The 19544-nt window shown below is 44.5% G+C and overlaps 1 protein-coding gene across 2 annotated transcripts; it reads right to left on the bottom strand.

Moving 5' to 3' along the window:
- Window positions 1-25: 25 nt before the first annotated feature.
- On the bottom strand, window positions 26-17281 carry LOC118378062 (PAN2-PAN3 deadenylation complex subunit pan3-like). 2 transcript variants are annotated; one of them, XM_052502954.1, is made up of 18 exons: window positions 16526-17281; window positions 15232-15353; window positions 12429-12501; window positions 11974-12044; window positions 11530-11668; window positions 10951-11183; window positions 10748-10852; window positions 10505-10562; window positions 10037-10198; window positions 9774-9890; window positions 9543-9644; window positions 7368-7533; window positions 6875-6962; window positions 5943-6082; window positions 5614-5743; window positions 4267-4331; window positions 4036-4174; window positions 26-3235 (listed from the first exon to the last, which is right to left on the bottom strand). In XM_052502954.1, the coding sequence occupies exons 1-18, from the start codon at window positions 16845-16847 to the stop codon at window positions 3095-3097; spliced, it is 2373 nt and encodes a 790-aa protein (XP_052358914.1). In that variant the 5' UTR covers window positions 16848-17281; the 3' UTR covers window positions 26-3094. The 2 variants fall into 2 exon arrangements, with proteins under 2 accessions (XP_052358914.1, XP_052358903.1); XM_052502943.1 differs by having other exon boundaries at window positions 11974-12155; window positions 16526-17279.
- Window positions 17282-19544: the final 2263 nt, after the last annotated feature.

Below are 19544 nucleotides of genomic sequence, written 5' to 3'. Positions count from 1 at the left end.
TCACATGCATGACACTAAGACAACACTGTTTTGGTATATTTTATTAAAATACTGCTGTACACACAATATTGCAAAAGTTGAGACAATGAACACAAGATGGGCAAAACAACATACTAAGATGGTGATTGTAGATGTTTGTAGGAGAGGCGTGTGTCAGAGTGGTGTAGTGGGGGGAGAGGAGTGTGTCAGAGTGGTGTAGTGGGGGGAGAGGAGTGTGTCAGAGTGGTGTAGTGGGGGGAGAGGAGTGTGTCAGAGTGGTGTAGTGGGGGAGAGGAGTGTGTCAGAGTGGTGTAGTGGGGGAGAGGAGTGTGTCAGAGTGGTGTAGTGGGGGGAGAGGAGTGTGTCAGAGTGGTGTAGTGGGGGAGAGGAGTGTGTCAGAGTGGTGTAGTGGGGGGAGAGGAGTGTGTCAGAGTGGTGTAGTGGGGGAGAGGAGTGTGTCAGAGTGGTGTAGTGGGGGGAGAAGAGTGTGTCAGAGTGGTGTAGTGGGGGTAGAGGAGTGTGTCAGAGTGGTGTAGTGGGGTAGAGGAGTGTGTCATGAGTTGTTGGGGATATTGATAGGGCGGATATTGATAGGGCGGATTGGGGATATTGATAGGGGGGATATTGATAGGGCGGATTGGGGATATTGATAGGGTGGATGAGTGTGACCTGTTTAAAATTCGAGTTCTAAGCACCACATACCTCTTCGGTCTCGATCATTTCACTGAAAACAGTACATGATTCTAATTCCGAGCAGGTTTTAGATCAAGTGGCCCCTAAGTACTGATCTACAGTCAGTTTTACTCAACTCCTAAATGGTTCAGGATAGGCTAGGTGTCGAGTAAACAGATCCGAGATCTGTGCTATGGGGCAACTCCCATGTCGCCTCATGGAGTATTGGGTAGAAAATGCCCCTAATCACTGACATAGGGTCGGTATGTTGACATCCCCAAGTAGGTCAGGTAAGGTTGGACAGAGTAAACTGATGCTAAATCTGTGCTTAGGGCCATCTATCAATTTCCCCCACAGTATCTCCACCAAGAGTCCAGTCCACATCGATCTGACTGGATAAAGGGCGACCAATGACGGCCAAACACATTCAGTCATCAGGCCCCTCCTGCTGTCCGTCATCCTGAGAGAATTCCAAACCATTCAACAGAAGGTCTATTCAATGGGGTGGACCGTCCAATATGTTACACATAGAACAGTGATGTATAGACACAGTTACCTCATCTCGTGTGACTAGAAGTCTATGATATATACAAAACACTGAACGTTTCACCCTTCTGAATAGACCCTTGTTTCTGAATGCATCAGCTACTGCTCACCAATCTTACCCACCCTCTCCCAAATTCTAGATTTTTCTTCCTGAAGAGTAAACTCCTTCACTACCCCTTGTGAATTTAAAATCATTGGATTGGTATAAGCAGTTTCCATCAGCTCACGCCAATCCCTTATTTTTAAAACCATGAGAGGGATTGAATAAGTGCGCACTTCAGGGGGAAGATCCCAGGTGACCACTGGGAGAGGTCAGAGGTTAAATTCCTGGTTGTCGCTGCTCGGTGTCTCGAGCACATTTTGTCTCACATGATTTTTTATTTATTTAAATGGTCAAATAAAAACAGATGTTATTAAAACCTCTTCTTACTGACCACTTTGTCCCGTTCCTTGCCCCCTCCGTCCCCACCCCAGCTGGAATTGGTCCACAGCATAACGTTTGTGTTGAGGGAGAAAGACCTTCCCTTCCATGTCCCCATCATGCATCACTGCACAACAGCTGAACAAAATGAGGGGAACCAGCAAAAAAAAAAAAAAAAAAGAAATGGTTTATATTTTTTTTAAGTATCACTTATTCTCAAATGAAGAGGTTGGCAGAGACCCCTCAGGGGAAGGAAGCAGGGGACAAGAGAGAAAGAGGCAACAAAAAGGAGGACATTCCACATTGAGCCCAGTCCGTGGGCTTCATCCCAGCGCTGATGAGCCAGACCTAAATATTCCATCTCACGGAGTTCATCATTGGTGTCACAACATTTTCCACAATAGTGTCCATCATGAAGCAATTAAGGAGCCTGCTGCTTTTATGACCCTGCGCTATATCACAAACAGGGAGAAGATACCCCTTCCTAAGGATCATGTCTAGATAGGATACAGCTTTTGTAAAATTGATGGAAAAAGTTGATTTTTGGTGCATTTTAACTAACCCTGACCCTTTTCCTAAACTGCGGTGTAAGTTATCCTAAACCTGCTACAAAAAGTAAATTTAGCCAAAAAATGTATCCCTTCTAGACAAAACCCTACCTCAGTGCGAACAGAAACCACAGTTTAACGCAATAGCCCCCCCTAACACATGACCTCAATGTTGCATGACCCTTGACCTCCACATCAAGGCATTGAATTGACCAATGGTCTGTCTGAGTCCCGAACCCAGCACTCTACCCAAAAACTCAGTGGTTTGTCCTTTTGAGTGGGAACCGACAAGCAAGGAGGTCCATTTCAGAAATGGGTTCCCTGACCACCCCCTTTGAAAGTGTCCAGTGGTCTGTCCCGTCTCTTTGTGCGTTGGTATGAAGGGGTGTGGTCTCCAGCAGGAAGACACACAGTAAAAATAAAGCCTGATTTTATATTAGGTTCTCAGTGTGTGTGTGTGTGTGTGTTCACCACTCTCGGTAGGTGCAGCCTGTAGGCCACTCACATTCATTTAAAAAAGTCAACCATCTTAGTCCATCCTCCACAGAGGGAGAAAAAAAAATATCTATAAAAAAAATAAAAAATAAAAGCAGGAAAAAGTTAAATCCCACGTGGTGGTTTTATTTTTTAGTATCTGTTTTGTTCCCCAAGTCTAAAAAAAATTAAGCGTTCGTAATCTTTACAGCTTCCGTTTTTGTCCATTTACTTGTCATCGCAGCTGCAGGATTTTAGGAAAAATAAAAAAACAGCTTTAGAAAAGCCTTCCTGGTTGCCAAGACAGTGTATGTGACTGAGGTCCAGCAAGTCCCACCCCCTCTGCCTCTCTCGCCACGCTGATGTCATCACTATGCGCCTGGTCCTCCGCTGTAGTGCAATAATGTGCTGTACGGTTCAGGCAGCCCCACCCCGCTGCCTGTGGGGGGGGGCGCTACAGCGGTCCGACAGCGGCCTGCTGCAGCTCCTGAAAGGTATTGTCGAAGCAGCGCTTCAGGTCCGAGTAGGTCACCACCAGAACACTCTTCTCATCCCGAGACACTAAGCTGATCTTCTCAGGCACGCCCGCGTCCAGCTACACAGAGAGGGGAGAGTACTGGTAGACTAGTAGCCAGCTGAGCAACAAGACTTACTGGAATAGACAGGTGGCTCACGTGGCAGAGGGGAAGTGAGGAGAAGGGCGTGGCAGAGGGGAAGTGAGGAGAAGGGCGTGGCAGAGGGCAAGTGAGGAGAAGGGCGTGGCAGAGGGGAAGTGAGGAGAAGGGCGTGGCAGAGGGGAAGTGAGGAGAAGGGCGTGGCAGAGGGGAAGTGAGGAGAAGGGCGTGGCAGAGGGGAAGTGAGGAGAAGGGCGTGGCAGAGGGGAAGTGAGGAGAAGGGCGTGGCAGAGGGGAAATGAGGAGAAGGGTGTGGCAGAGGGGAAATGAGGAGAAGGGTGTGGCAGAGGGGAAATGAGGAGAAGGGTGTGGCAGAGGGGAAATGAGGAGAAGGGTGTGGCAGAGGGAAATGAGGAGAAGGGTGGCAGAGGGGAAATGAGGAGAAGGGTGTGGCAGAGAAATGGGAGAAGGGTGTGGCAGAGGGAAATGAGGAGAAGGGTGTGGCAGAGGGGAAGTGAGGAGAAGGGTGTGGCAGAGGGGAAGTGAGGAGAAGGGCGTGGCAGAGGGGAAGTGAGGAGAAGGGCGTGGCAGAGGGGAAGTGAGGAGAAGGGCGTGGCAGAGGGGAAATGAGAAGGGCGTGGCAGAGGGGAAATGAGAAGGGCGTGGCAGAGGGGAAATGAGAAGGGCGTGGCAGAGGGGAAATGAGGGGAAGGGCATGAGAAGAAAAGAGGGGAAGGGCATGAGAAGAAAAGAGAGAAAGATGCAGGGAGAGCTGGCATACTTTGTTGAGGCAGGAAACAATGTGGCTGAGGTCTATCCAGGGGGTTCCAGCCTCTGTCACCTGGTGGAACAGGTGGTCTCTGAACAGCTTCAGCAGGTACCGGTCCCCCGTCTCAGACCACGTATGGTCCTTCTGAAACCTGCCACACATTAGCAGAAGTGTGATATGAAGGTGAGAAACAGTTGGTCAGATGTTCTAAACCCAGTCCTAACTGAGTAGTTCAGTACTTACTCTGGTCTCTCGTTGATGGTGCCCAGTTTGGCCAACAGACGGAAGAGACGACCATTCTGGACCTCCTGCAACAGAGATAAAACTGTGTAAGTCATATATATATATATATATATATATATTAGGTAACAGCTGTCTTTGTGGGGGAGGGGATAATGTTGGGGTCTCGTGTACGGACCTGGAAAGTGTTTGTACAGTCACAATCCCTCACAGAACTTGAAACAGTCTAACCAGGTTGTGTCTTGAAGTCAGAGGCTAGGTAGTGCTGGCCAACTTCATTCAGCCGGCTGGTGTGTGATTGTGGCAAAGTTGATTTGATATTGTATAACATCTCTGGGGCTAGTAGTAAATGGGACAATATTATCATGTTACACATCTTTTAGTTGCTTCATTAAATGCTTTCAATATTCAGATATGAATTTCTACCATTTAGTTGGCTTAAGTCATTGAAATTTGGAGCCATCGACATCTTTAAATATTGTCCCACGTACATAGATAATGTACGGATGGTCCCTAACTAGCCATAGCGGTATGGAATGTCAAACCAAACTGACCATGGGCATTACAATTGGCTCATGTGCAGCCAGCTGTGGGCATAGATTCTACAAGTGTCTGGAATTCTATTGGAGGGATGTGACACCATTCTTCCACAAGAAATTCCATAATTTGGTATTTTGTTGATGGAAAAAAAGTCTCGGGAGCCACTCCAGAATCTCCCATAAGTGTTCATTTGGGTTGAGATCTGGTGACTGAGACTCCTTTGACACCCTTCTTTCAAAGTCACTGAAATTTCTTCTAGCTAAAATAATGGGCTACTGGGCATGTTTATACATGACCCTAATTAACTCAGGAACCACACCTGTGTGGAAGCACCTGCTTACAATATACTGTCTCCCTCATTTACTCAAGTGTTTCCATTATTTTGGCAGTTACCTGTACTATACATACACAGTAATATGAACCATTGATGTTCAGAACAGTACTGATAACATGTAGACACACACACACACACACAACTGATGGACAGACAACAGTGTTGCATTTGAAATGGACTGAAAGGTGGCATTTTCTGTTTAATGCTGAAGACTGCAGAACAGCTCACACACACACACTACTCGGTTTCCTGATATAAGCACCAAAACAAAACTCAAGAGTAGCGCTGCTGAGGGGGTGTTAAGCAGTGGGTTGGGGGGGCAGTCCGCAGCCAGTTGTTTCACACCCCAGGTCTAAGGTCAGAACAGAATATCCTGTATTTTCACCCCCCCCCTCTCAACACTTCTCCTCACGTGACTTCCTTCCATTTACCACCACATATCAGAGGTGGCATCACAAGTGTGTGTGTTAGTGTACCTTCGCCAGGTCCTCCTCGATGACATCATTCCTCATCTGTGATGCATCCAGCTGTGTGTAGAAGCGAGCTCCAATCATGGGCATGATGTCATTAACGCTGCGCAGCCTAGACTGCTCTGTCAACAGATACCTACAAACAGGTGGTGACTGAGTACTTGTGTCAGTGCAAACAGGGTGTTCAATTGTGTATCTGAGTGTGTTGCAGATGACGGTGAGAAATGGCTTAGGGGAGGACCCAGTGTCGTCCTTTTCAAGGATGGGTTCTGTGTGTGTGTGTGTGTGTGTGTGTGTGTGTGTGTGTGTGTGTATGTTGTGTCAGTGTGTCTTACAGGATGAGGTTCTTGAGGTCTGATGAGTAGTTGATAGACACCAACTCCATGGCCTTCTGCAGGTTCTCTCTCTGAGTGCCAGCCAGAGAGTTACAGGCCAGGGCCAACACCACCTTGCCCAGGGATATCAGGTCCGCTTGCTGCAAGAGCACACACACAAAGTATAAAAATATGGTTACAAGACAGCTGATACATTGTGTCCACAATATTGCTTGAGGAAGTAAATATTTGATTTTTTCCCCCCATGATGTAACACTATCAAAAACGAGAGCATGGCGGTTTTACTAGTCAGATTTGCAGCCAATTGATCAACCGTGGCGCTATCCATGGTGCTGAAACTCTGCATGGTAGGGTTGGGCGGTTCCAGATGTTCAAATCGTCATACCATCCTCTCATTTCGGGATTTACGGTATTACCAGTTTAGAACGGGGATATTGGGCATCTGTTACCAGAATGCTAACAAAATTAGCACAAGTAATAGCGAAATTCCATGGCGGCTGCTAGCTAAACATGCTAACGTGCACAAATGAAAATAAACTAAATTGCAAAGACATGCAACCCAGCTCATATAGTTTTACATGACCAAAAGTATGTGGACATGCTTATTAAACATCTCATTCCAAAATCATGGGGCATTAATATAAAGTTGGTCTCCCCTTTGCTTCCTTCCGTAAGAGCCTTAGATTCAGGATTCATGTGTACATTTCCCCATTTATAGTGGTATAATCAGATCAGATCTTATTTCCACTGGTATTGTGATTTTAAAATTGCATTTGAACAGAAATACCAGAATGACCAGGAGGGGTTTACAATTTTCTTGGGAAGAAAAATTGGTAGGAAAACATGAAAAAAATAAAAATGAAAAAAAAAACACTTTAAGCTGAACTAGGCCATGTTGTGCCAGACTGACATGTGGAGGGGGGTTACTGTACCTGGTACTGTGGCATGAGGGTCACATGGTTGGTCTGACTGTTGTCAAACGTTAAGACGTCAAACACCCCGACACAGTTCACTCGTAACCTGCAGGGAGAAAAAGGCATGTTGAGTGTGTGTCAAACGTTAGCGGGATGTCAGAGTGTGGTTTCTCCCCCTTCTGAGAAAAGGAAGCAAGGACTAGTATAGAACTTCTGCTTTCACTGTAGTTTACAGTAAATAACCCAGCAGATACTATCAGCACTACAACAAACATCAGGCAGACACATTGGTTTCTGCACAGTTCTCTAGCAAGGAACGCAGGACTAAACCAGTAACTGTGACTGGTTAGAGGTTGCATGAAAAACACTTCAGTTTCTCTGACCACACTGTCACATTCAACATCTGTGTTCACACCTGGTTTCAGAGAATATGGATCTTGCTGGGATCAATAACGTTGGTCAGCAATGTGTGTCTGTGTGTGTGCGCTCGATGCGTGTCTGAGGTGTGTACCTGGTCTTGCCGGTGATGAGGATCTTGCTGGGGTCCATGACCCTGCAGGCCAGACCAGCAGTGTGGATAGTTCTGAGGGCCGAGCTCAGCTGGACGATGTAGGCCCAGATCAGAGACTCGGGGAGCAGACCTGCGTGCTGCCGCGGTGGAGTGGGCTCGTGCTGTCCTACGGGGGGAGAACAGCACACAGAAAGGAAACAGACGAAACATATTGAGCAGGGTGTTCATGGTTAAAATAAAGTGTAGCTACGCCTAACAAAACCAAATGGTCCAAACCTCATGTCTCCATCACAATCCGTTCAACAGTTATTGGTGTTCTTACTCCTGTAGGGTGGCCAGTATTACAGTGACTAAATCAATGGAGGCCGGGGGGGAATCTGGAAAATAGCTTTGCGTGCGAGTGAGGCCGGATGCTGTGTGAGAATTAAGGCGACAAGCTCACCGTCGAACTCACCTTTCTTCTCCAACCCGGAGGACATAAAACAAGGAGGTAAGACATATAGATTGAGACATGGCACGTAGCTAGAGTTTTCATATTTAGAGTCTACGTTTTTCATATTAAATGTGAAATTTGGGTTCTTTTCAAAGATTTTTCACAAAAAACAAGCGCATGTCAACAGAGCACTGAGTGTACCACAAGCTTTTTATTTGACATTCAATTCAGTTCGTGTTAATTTGGCTTTTTGCAAACTGCAAAAACAACTTTGCGGATGACGACAACATGTAAAATCCTCAAGTGGCTGCGAGAAAGCGCCACTGGTGCTTATTTTCAGATGGGTTAGGTTACGAAAGCAGACTTTTTGGATATAAAATGTTGATGTTAGAGGAAGACTCCACTGAACGAGTCAGAACATTTGTCTTGTTAAAAATGGATTTTACAACATAAGGAAGTGAAATCATCAAAGCACATTTTCACCAACTCTGGGCAGAGTGGGTGGACACCCTACATTGAGGCTTTCCAATAAAAGGGTTTAAATTTTTTTTTTTAAATGATATCAACTTGACAGTAAATGTCAGATACTTACTTCAAACAGCCAGTTGTTGAACACTTGAGGTGTTGCTGTAGTGCGATAGAGTTGCAGAGCTATTAGTATGACCCTTATTGTTGCTGTGAGGCCACAGAGGGGTGTTGTAGTGTGACAGTAATACTGACAGTTAAACACTTGTTGCCGTGAGGTCAGTGAAGCCAGAGGTTCTGCTTCCTCTGGCTGTGTCCCTCCTATAGCAGGTAGTTGAGCCTGGCTGGTAGCTATAGCACCAGTCTCAGGATCACTTTCAGTCACAGCTTCCCCTGACTACAGCTTGAACACACCAACACACCCTTACACAGACCAGCAACACACCCTTACACAGACCAGCAACACACCCTTACACAGACCAGCAACACACCCTTACACAGACCAGCAACACACCCTTACACAGACCAGCAACACACCCTTACACAGACCAGCAACACACCCTTACACAGACCAGCAACACACCCTTACACAGACCAGCAACACACCCTTACACAGACCAGCAACTGTCAGTGCTGGAACACTCCTCCTCCCAACCCTCACACAGAAACCATCCACACTGGCAAGCACACTGGTTTCAGTTAGGAAAATGTGGCGCCAGACATTTTGACCGGCAACATTTTAATTTACCGGACATTTGAGAAAGTTTACCAGACCCACATGCATTGGGTGTGTAACCTGATCAGGGCGTCTACCCACGGTGCTCAGAATGACACAAATCACATTTAGAATATGGTAATTCATATTACCAGAACATGCCAGTGGAGAACGCAATGATGTGCAGTCCTTCTTATCCAATTCTGATGTCACTTTGAACATGTTAGAGTAACTGTCCACATGTACATGTTCCTCAGCCAACAAGACAAGTAAAGAACAGCAAAATCACTAGCACATATCAATCTACTACGGTAGAAAAGGTGGCCAGCTTGTCGAGAAGGAAATGGCCTATGTAATAGGATCCTTTGTAGCAAGGTAAGATATACCTCAATATGTACGAAAACATTCAGGTTTCAAACTACTAAGAGTATATCAAAATGCATACTGCCGGGTGACACACTGATGAAGCCCGACTTTCATTGCCATTTGATGACGCATTCAAAACAACTCGGAAGTGGGTCGACACGGGGAGTGTGTTGGTGGGTGCGCCGGACTCACTCACCCCACTTCCTCTTGGTGAAGTAGGAGTCGGCCGCGGGGTCGTTGAAGTGCCGGCTGAACATGGTCTCTGCCCCCGCATGGAAGTCATAGGAGAACACCAACGCTGAGAGAAACAGGAGGTTATCGTGGGGGCTTCTTAAGGATCAAAACACTCATACAAACAACTATATATATATAAATAAAACATGGGGGGGGACATAAAAGAGCCACCCCACCCATACACACGACTCACAGTGATCTCCAAAGGCCTTGGTGGTGAAGACCTCCCTCAGGGTAACAGCGTTGGAGTGCTGGATCTTCTTCCACATGTCCACCAGCATCATACACTTGGTGTTCACCAGCCTGAAACCTGGACGCACACAAGACATTCAAAGAAGATGACCACTCAAGATTCCTTCTATTTTCAAAGACTGAAAGAAAATACATCCCATACGAAATATATAATAAATCATTTAAAATTGTGTGTGTTCATCTTGTGTCATACGAGCAACTCACCATGTATCCTCCTCAGGCAGTACGGTAGGTCGTCCTTGCTGTTGACAGCCTTGTAGCAGGAAGTGATATAGCTGAAGTTGCTGGTCTTCTGCAGGCGGTTGGGAGGGGGGACAGGCTCCAGGGGAAACAGGCTGTGGTAGCTATCCACCTCAGATGGAACACCTAGGACAGGGTTACACGGCATGACAACACACCAGCACACAAACAGCGCCAAAATAACCTACATCAGTTAGCATGCATCTTAAGTTACAAGTTGACACTTTGACAACTTGAGTGTTCTATGAACCAACTATAGTGACTATTTGTGTGAACTGTCAGGAATACTAAAGACAACGACACGTTTCAGGATGCGAGTCTCACTTTCGTCTGCTGTGAAACCCCAAATGGACAGAGGCCATACCATCAATACAACGACAATAACAGCCCCCACCCACCTCGTTTGAGCCAATCAGGGAAGGGATGCTTTACCTGTGTTCTCTGACTGGTCAAGCTGAGCCATGGTAATCAGATGTCTGTTAATCAGCTCCTAGAGGGAACCACAGGAAATGACATCAGCGATCAACACTGACATCACAGTACAGAGGGAGATTGGAGGATTAGAACAGACAGAGAGACACTAATATGGAGACAGGGCGAAAAAGAGAACAGAAATGGAAACAGAGTGTGTTTCAGACAGAAAGAACCAGGTGGAGGAAGAGAGGGTGGGCGTACCTGTCGGAGCTCATCAGCCATGAAGAAGGACGGAGCGTTGGCTTTGGGCTGCATGTAGGCCACGTGGGGAGCAGTGGGAGGGTAGATGTGGTAGGCAGGAAACACCTGCACAGAAACACATTTGATGACTGCACTTCCTATTTATGGAGTAATTAAAACTAATAGGTCATGCTGTCAGTAAGGGCAGACTAAATGGAACGTACCATCCCGGCCATGGGAGCGGGGGTGTTATCCGTGTAGAAATAGGTGGTCCCCCCCACCGTCTCCTTCTGGATGATGTGGGCCCCCTGGTCAGACACACTGGTGGACACCATGTAGTTGGCTGGGTTGGGGTTATTGGGGTTGGGGGTGTGGCTACGCCGGCGAGGGGCAGGTGAGGTTTGGGGGGTGATTTTAGGGGAGTGGAGGGGTGTGGACCCCGCAGAGAGAGACATCCCTGTATGGGGGGTACCAGAGAGGGTGTGTTAAACAGAGGTACAGAGTTCATTGGAGTACCTACATACATTGTTATGACTAACTAGTGACAGACTAAGGTGGAATTCATCATGGCAGGGACTTGAATAATACATTGTTGTTTTCTATAGAGCATCTCCACTGTATGGAGTCAACTCACTTGGCTAGCCAGAAGAATAATGGGAGGTGACATCAATAGAGAACCTTTACACTGCTAACTCACTCACCCTGAAAACCTGGCATATCCATGATATAGTGCAAACGGAGAAAACCTAGAAGTGTTCTAAGTTAGAATTAAGTGTTGTTTTTTTTTGTAGTGGATGGCTCACCAGGTGCGAGGGCGGTGGAGTTGCTGAGGCCCAGGTGGGGGAAGAGGGGCGATGGGAAGGCCGGACCACTGGACTGGACCATAGTGGCCATGCGGGGAACACCCTTAGGTATGAACTCATTGGCTGTAGGGTTAGGACCCTGGAGAGAGGGAGAGAATGAGAGATGCATAACCCTAGGATTAGATTTCATTGTTCTTCTTGACTTCATCAGATATTATATTTGTTTATTTTCCTTATATGCGTATTTGGCTTCATCACAGTTTACAAAAACAAACAGTGACCGGATGTTGTAATCTAGAGAAAACGCACACAAACTAACCACAACGGATGGGTTTAAGTTTGACCATTTCCCCCTTAGGAGCTCAAACACTCAATAGACATTTGAAGCTCAAACTCTTCCCCATGGTTGACGACCACATCAGGAACCTGGGTAGTGGTGCTCACCTTTCTCCTTTGTGATATGCTCAGAGCACCAAAGTCACTGAAGAGTGAAGACATGGGGGAATTCCCTGGATCTGGAAGAGGACATAGAGGGAGAGGGAATGAAGACTGTGTTGTCCACGGAGAGTTTTCCATCGACCCACAACTCTGACCTGGTCCAGCTGCCAGGGTTCCATGGAATAGATCTGTCAGTGATTTCATGGGTGTTACAATCAAAGAGTTAGAAGTTGCACCAATTATAATTCTACAGTTATTAGTTTCACAGATCTGTTATACTCCAGTGGATCCCAACAGCAGTCCTCGAGAACCCCAAACATACCTGCTTCAACTCATTGAGGGCCTGATAATTGGTTGACAAGTTGAATCAGATGTGCTTGTACTGTTGGGGGTACTTGAGTATCGGAGTTGGGAACCACTGAGCTATTCCATGAAGTTTCCTCTAGGTACTGGGTTCTTACCGTGAGCGCTGTGGCTGAAATTCTTGGCACCGTCGTCAAGGAGACTGGGAGAACTGCTGCTGTTGGTGATTCTCTACAAAAAAATACAAAAAGATGTAAACATCTGTTTTAAATATCTTAGTTACCTAGCTACCATATTCTAGCAAAGACTGCAGCCCTGATGTTCCCAAAAGGAACCAGTCTGAAGCAAAGATAATTCCCATTAGAAGCCACTGTATCTGCATCTCTGGCTGATGGTCTTGGAATTCAGCATAGGTGTATGCACCTGGTCAAATTGTAGATACAATACTGCTGTATCCCATTAGTGATCTGCCGGGTTTGACTAGCAGAAGGGACTTTTCTCAGCAGGTTAGGAGAATTAAGGATAGCTGAATGCAAAAAGTGTCCCTGACGCCACTCGAAAATATGTACACTGAAAAATTTTAACTGAGTTGGAGTTTGTGAGGAAATCAGTCATTTGGAATAGATTATTTATCTATGGATTTCACATGACTGGGAATACAGATATGCACCTGCAGGGGCGTGGATCAGAAAACCAGTCAGTCTCTGGTGTGACCACCATTTGCCACATGCAGCACGACATCTTTGCATAGAGTTGATCAGGCTGTTGGATTGTGGCCTATGTAATGTTGTCCCACACCTCTTCAATGGCTGTATGAAGATGCAGGAACTGGAAAATGCGTCGATCCAAAGCATCCCAACTATGCTCAACTGGTCACATGTCTGGTGAATATGCAGGCCATGGAAGAACTGGGACATTTTCAGCTTCCTGGAATTGTGTACAGAACCTTGCGACATAGGGCTATGCATTATGCTGAAACATGAGCTGGTGGCACAATGGGCTTCAGGATCTCGTAAAATTATCTCTGTGCATTAAAATTGCCATCAATAAAATGCAAGCGTGTTTGTTGTCCATAGCTTATATCTGCCCATACCATAACCAACACCACGGCACTCTGTTCACAACAGCAAACCACTCGCCCACACACACACTCTTGTCTGTAATCCTCCCGGTACCGTTAAAACTGGGATTAATTCGTTACACTTCTCCAGTGTACCAGTGGCCATCAAAGGTTAGTATTTGCCCACTGAAGTCTGTTGCGAGTCAGGTCAAGACCCTGGTGAGGATGACCAGCACGAGTTTCCCTGAAAAACGTTTTGAAAATTTGTGCAGAAATGATTTGGTTGTGTAAACCTAGCTTTATCAGCTGTCCAAGGTGGCTTGTAGCAGATCATCCCGCAGCTGAAAAACCCAGATGTGGAGGCCCTGGGCTAGTGTGGTTACACATGGTCTGCGGTTGTGAGGCCAAATTCTCTAAAATGACGTTCAAGGTGGCTTATTGTATAGAAATTAACATTCAATTCTCTGGCAGGCATTCCTGCAGTCAGCGTGCCAATTGCAAGCTTCCTCAAAATGTGAGACATCTGTGGCAGTGCAGTGTGACAAAACTGCACATTTTAGAGTGGCCTTTTCTTTCCCCCAGCACAAGGCGCACATGTGTAATGATCATACGGTTTAATCAGCTTTTTGACATGTCACACCTGTCAGGTGGGTGGATTATCTTGGCAAAGGAGAAATGCTCACTAACAGGGACATAATACAAAAATGTGCTCAAAATTGAGCGAAACAAGCTTTTTGCACATATGGAACATTTCTGGGATATGTTATTTCAGCTCATGAAAACAACACTTGCATCTTTATTTTTGTTCAGCGTAGCTACAACCAGGCCTGCCCTGAGAACAGTCTTGGTTTCCACTAATGTGATTCTGCTAAAACCTGCATAATTGCGTGATTGAAATAAACAAACACCTAGCACTACATAATTATCCGATTTTCTTTAGGTCAAATACTTGAGACTAGTGTTGGGGAGACATCTTCTCCAAATAACACGATATCCGATATAATCGTTTTGTGCCTGTGCAATTTGTGCTAATTCACAATTTTATACTCATTCATTAAATAAATCATTGTTTGGCAGGAAAATAAATAAGGCTTAGTTATTTCATTTAGAATTAATTTAACATATTGATAAAGACTAGTTAAATAAAATCAGTTAGGCAAGTCAGTTAAAACCTCTTGAAGCTAGGGGGCACTATTTTTGTTTGGAAAAATAACTTTCCCAAAGTAAACAGCCTATTTCTCAGGACCAGATGCTAGAATATGCATATAATTGACAGATTAGGATAGAAAACACTCTAAAGTTTCCAAAACTGTAGAAATATTGTCTGTTAGTATAACAGAACTGATATTGCAGGCAAAAGCCTGAGAAAAATACAATAAGGAAGTTACTCTTATTTTGAAACCCCTGTGTTCCAATGCATCCCTATTGCCCATTGAAAGGGATATCAACCAGATTCCCTTTTCTATGGCTTCCCTAAGGTGTCAGCCTTTAGACAGTTTCAGGCTTTTATTTTGAAGAATGACCGTGAACGAACACTTTGCGTAAGTGGACAGGTGGGGGCTCTCAGAGTGATTTGTGCTCAAAAGAGAGAGACGGCCATTGTTACTCCCGGTCCTTGTGAAAAGCCAAGGTTCCCTGATAATACAGATCACTGTCTTTAGACTAGTACTGAACCAGACAAGAATAAGTTCACCTCTACCACATCAGCCAAGTAGCACTATTATTCAGTATTTGACCCTACTGCAGATCTAAAGATAGTGTTCAGATACTTCAGTAGAATGACAAATCATATATAGACATACATACAAATAAAACTAACAAGAATCTCAAAGTCACTTTGAAACAAAAGTAGGTATCTGTTGAGTCAGTACTGTTTAGTTGGATTCTGAGGCTGGTCATACCTGCATGATAGAGTATTTAGACTCTGCCGGGCTCCCGAAGCCGTTGACCCCAATGAAGCTGCTGCTGAAGTAGGAGTTGGTCAGATTGGCATCGCTCAGGGTCCCGCCCTCCATCCCAGGGACTGTAGAGGACAGAGACAATGGGTTCAGAATCAGCCGCCTGCTTCTACTAAATAGGGCCTGGGTGGTCCTGGTAAACGTCATATTCTATGTTTGAAAAAGATTATGGAGTCAGGGTAGCCTAGAAGTTAGAGCATTGGACTAGTAACCGGAAGGTTGCAAGTTCAAACCCCCAAGCTGACAAGGTACAAATCTGTCGTTCTGCCACTGAACAGGCAGTTAACCCACTGTTCCTAGGCCGTCATTGAAAATAAGAATTTGTTCTTAACTGACTTGCCTGGTTAAATAAATAAATATATGCCATACAGACTAACATATCACCCTTATAAAGAGTGGCAGGGGTCTCGTTAATTGAATGGTTTTGTGATGCAAAATGCATGTAATGCACATAAGTGTCTATGAACTAATTTTGTAATCATGAGGCCGTAGCTTGTCTTCATTTACAGGACAATTACAGATGAGTAGCCAATCAGCACGCTTCTTGATAAGATGTAAACACTTCAACTTTATCCAGTTTCCGTGTGCACAAATGATAATATCCACCTTGCAACTGAACACGTGGCATTGTGCAGAGTTAAATCAAATAAAATACAGCTGTGGTGGTTGAATTATTTTGCAAGTGATGATGCTAACTTAGGAACTAAGGAAATTGACTTCACTGCAGCAGATGCACGAAGACAAGCATCATAAAATGCATCGCTTCCAAAACGATTCAACATTAACTAGCTCTGCTAGTTAACGTTAGATGCACGCATTACTAACTATATTAGTTGCCTAATGCAAGAAGAGCGTAAACTTTTTTTCCGCCAGAAGAACTTTTCTAACCATAGCCATCTAACGTTAGCTAGCTACATTAGCCAATGATTGTCTGAATTTTCCCACTGATCTCTTGTAGCTGTCAAATACAAAAACACTCAAATTGCTAACTAAATGCATTTACTGAAGGAGCTCAAATTCTGGACGAAAAGCTTAGCGCTCAGACACTTTAATTAGTTATGCTTGAACAACATGTTTAACCCACGCTGTTTTGGGGGGGAAAAAGAGGCCTCAAAGAATCCCCGGGCTCAGTGTTAACAAAGCCCCTCACACGCCCAAAAAGCAACAACCACCGATGAGGCTGTGCTAGGCCCTGTCGTATAGGACGGGTACAAACAAACAGACGAAGTATACTCACTGGTTAACATCTGTCCCTCCAGAACCGTGCCTGCAGGCACCAGAGAGTCGCCCTTTTTGGGGACGTTCGGTACCCCAACCGGGCAGGCCGGGGGTGCACTAAGCGGATACGTCACGGCTCCTCCAGACATGGATAAAGGGACAGGACTTGCTCCACTGTGAAGGGACATGCTTGCCATAGAAGGCTCCTCATGCAAAAACTGACACTCGTCCCCATAAAAGCAAGTCTTATCCTTTGCGTAGTATCGGCAGAACTTCACCTTGACGCAGGGTATTCCGACACCCCCGAGTGGAGCAGCTGAAGCTGGGAGTCCACTGTTCATGACACCGCTGCTGCCGCCGGAAGATATTCAAACATAGAGAGACGTCGATTGCTAGGTAGCTTGCTCTCGAGTAAAGGTTCGTAATGTCAATGCAAAGCGATATGCAACAGCAAATATGTTTGGTCCAAGCCTAAAATGACATTACTCACATTATCCGACTAGAAGACAAATAATTAAGATAACTAAGGGCATTTCGTTTGACAAATCCTGGTCGCTGTTGTCGCTATTCATGTAGCTAGCTAGCTAGCCCGTTGTTTAGCCTCGTTCACGCTGCTGTTGTTGTTTTCTGCTCTCTGGCTAGCTACTCCGGTTAAAAAAAGTGGCTTATTCATTTAGCCGAACCAGTTGCAAAACGTTTCTTAAAATGGAAGCAAACGAAACGGGGAGGGACCTACCTGAATGTGTCCAATAGAAACTCTAATTTTGCTCTGTTTGGTTCTTAAACGGTTTCCGAAATGAATAGACCCCAGTTAGCATTGCATTGTGGGAAGCTTGCAAGATTTTAACGTTTCTACAAAAGTCAGCTGCGTTTGGCGCGGCTTTGAGGGACAGACTCAGTTCGTAGCTTTTGGTCTGTGGACAAAACCAACGATTTCCAATACAGAAAGTCGTCATCCAAACCCAGTCATGCGGTTATAGGCTTTGCAGTCGTGTTTGAGATGAGTGATATTACACCTCTGTGATGTAGCAAACCACAGATGTCACAATGTAGCAAGCGTAACATTTCACTTGTCTGTAATATTGTAGCAGCACAGTATCCCCTTGACATTTTATCAATTGGATTACTCGTGATTTGTATTACGTTGGCAACTATTTAAGTATACTGAACAAAAATATAAACGCAACATGTAAAGTGTTGGCCCCATGTTTCATAAGCTTAAATAAAATATCCAAGAAATGTTCCATATGCACCAAATGCGGATGTCAAAAAATGTGTTCACAAATGTGTTTACATTCCTGTTAGTGAGCGTTTTTACTTTGCCACGATAATCCTCCCACTTGGAAGGTGTGGCATATCAATAAACTGATTAAACAGCATGATCATTACATAGGTGCACAATAAAAGGCCACTCTAAAATGTGTAGTTTTGTCTCACAACACAATGATACAGATGTCTCAAGCTTTGAGGTCCACCAGAGAATTGACATTTGTTTCCTGCCACTCGCTTCCCAGTGGGTGGACCTGACTCCCAAATGGGTGGGCCGATGCCCTCACAGGTCCACCCAAGGCTGTGCCGCTGTCAAATCAAATCAAATGTTATTTGTCACATGTGCCGAATACAACAGGTGTAGTTCTTACAGTGAAATGCGTACTTACAAGCCCTTAACCAACAACGCAGTTTTAAGAAAATTACCCCCCCCCAAAAATAAAAGAGAAGAATAACAAATAATTCAAGAGCAGCAGTAAAATAACAATAGCGGGGCTGTATTCAGGCGGTTCATAGTCAACTTGTGTTGAGGTAATATGTACATGTAGGTAGAGTTATTAAAGTGACTATGCATAGATAATAACAGAGTAGCAGCAGTGTAGGGGGGCAATGCAAATAGTCTGATTGATTAGATGTCGTGAAATACATAGATTATGGCAACATTTATTTATTCCAATTGACTGATTTCCTTTTATTTAACTGTAACTCAGTAAAATCGTTGGAATTGTTGCATGTTGCATTTATATTTTTTTCAGTATAATGACTTGATAGAGAACGTATTTACTTGCCCAAGTCAAGCACTGGCCGCCTACAATAATAATGTTATTATCAGAGGTAACATAGTAGCGTGAATCTGGGACGCTCAAGTTAAATATGTTATGTTTGGTATGGTTACATAAGACAGAATAATCTCACCATGGACAACTGTAGAATTTTAGCTAATTAGAAACTTTTCAACTACTTGGCATGTTAGCTAACCCTTCCCCTAACCTTAAAACCCTTTAACTTAACTCCTAACCGTAACCTTTACCCTAACCCCCGAGCCGAGCTAACGTTAGCCAGCTAGCTAATATTAGCCACAACTAATTGGAATTCATAACATATCACACACTTTCCACTATTTTTACATATGTGTTTTGCAAATTCGTAACTTATCATACGAATTTTAATTCATAACATATCATACTAAATGGATGATGGGACATCGACAAATTAATACATAGCCTACCATACAAAAACGCAACATATCATACATACTAAATGGAGTGTCTCAGATTTACATAAAGAATAATGTGAAATGCTCTGAGACCAGGTTGTGTGCTGGGAAGAAAAGTGCAATCATCACCTTGAAAATGAAGTTTAGAGGCTCAATTCAATCCAACCTTTTTGCAGTATTTACCCAGTAGCTCTTTTTCCAATGGCCAAATTAACTCACAGATTCGTCTTCAGTACTGTATAAAACCTTACAACTACTGCCACCCAGGGCGACCCTCTCACAGGTATGCTGTCACTTTTCAGAATTAGAAGTGTGGGAACAGGATGAACATGTTAAATAAAGGTTAAAAAATATATATATACCAGTCAAAAGTTTGGACACACATAAACATTCAAGGGTTTTTCTTTATTTTTAATATTTTCTACATTGTAGAATAATGGCGAAGACATCAAAACTATGAAATAACACATATGGAATCATGTAGTAAAAAAAAAGAAGTGTTAAATCAAATATATTTAATATTCTTCAAAGTAGCCAATTGTTGCCTTGATTA

The sequence above is a fragment of the Oncorhynchus keta genome, chromosome 4 (genome assembly GCF_023373465.1).
Source record: "Oncorhynchus keta strain PuntledgeMale-10-30-2019 chromosome 4, Oket_V2, whole genome shotgun sequence".
Taxonomy (NCBI): domain Eukaryota; kingdom Metazoa; phylum Chordata; class Actinopteri; order Salmoniformes; family Salmonidae; genus Oncorhynchus; species Oncorhynchus keta.
This window is presented reverse-complemented; position numbering and strand designations above follow the sequence as displayed.

What these genes read in the sequence shown, in the direction of transcription:
- LOC118378062 (XM_052502943.1), bottom strand. Translation starts at nt 16,847, where the DNA reads ATGAACAGTGGACTCCCAGCTTCAGCTGCTCCACTCGGGGGTGTCGGA. An exon ending in CTAAATACTCTATCATGCAG is followed by an intron (nt 12,502 to 15,231) that starts GTATGACCAGCC and finishes ATTTTTTTGTAG; the next exon opens with AGAATCACCAACAGCAGCAG. An exon ending in TGACCAGTCAGAGAACACAG is followed by an intron (nt 10,199 to 10,504) that starts GTAAAGCATCCC and finishes ACCCTGTCCTAG; the next exon opens with GTGTTCCATCTGAGGTGGAT.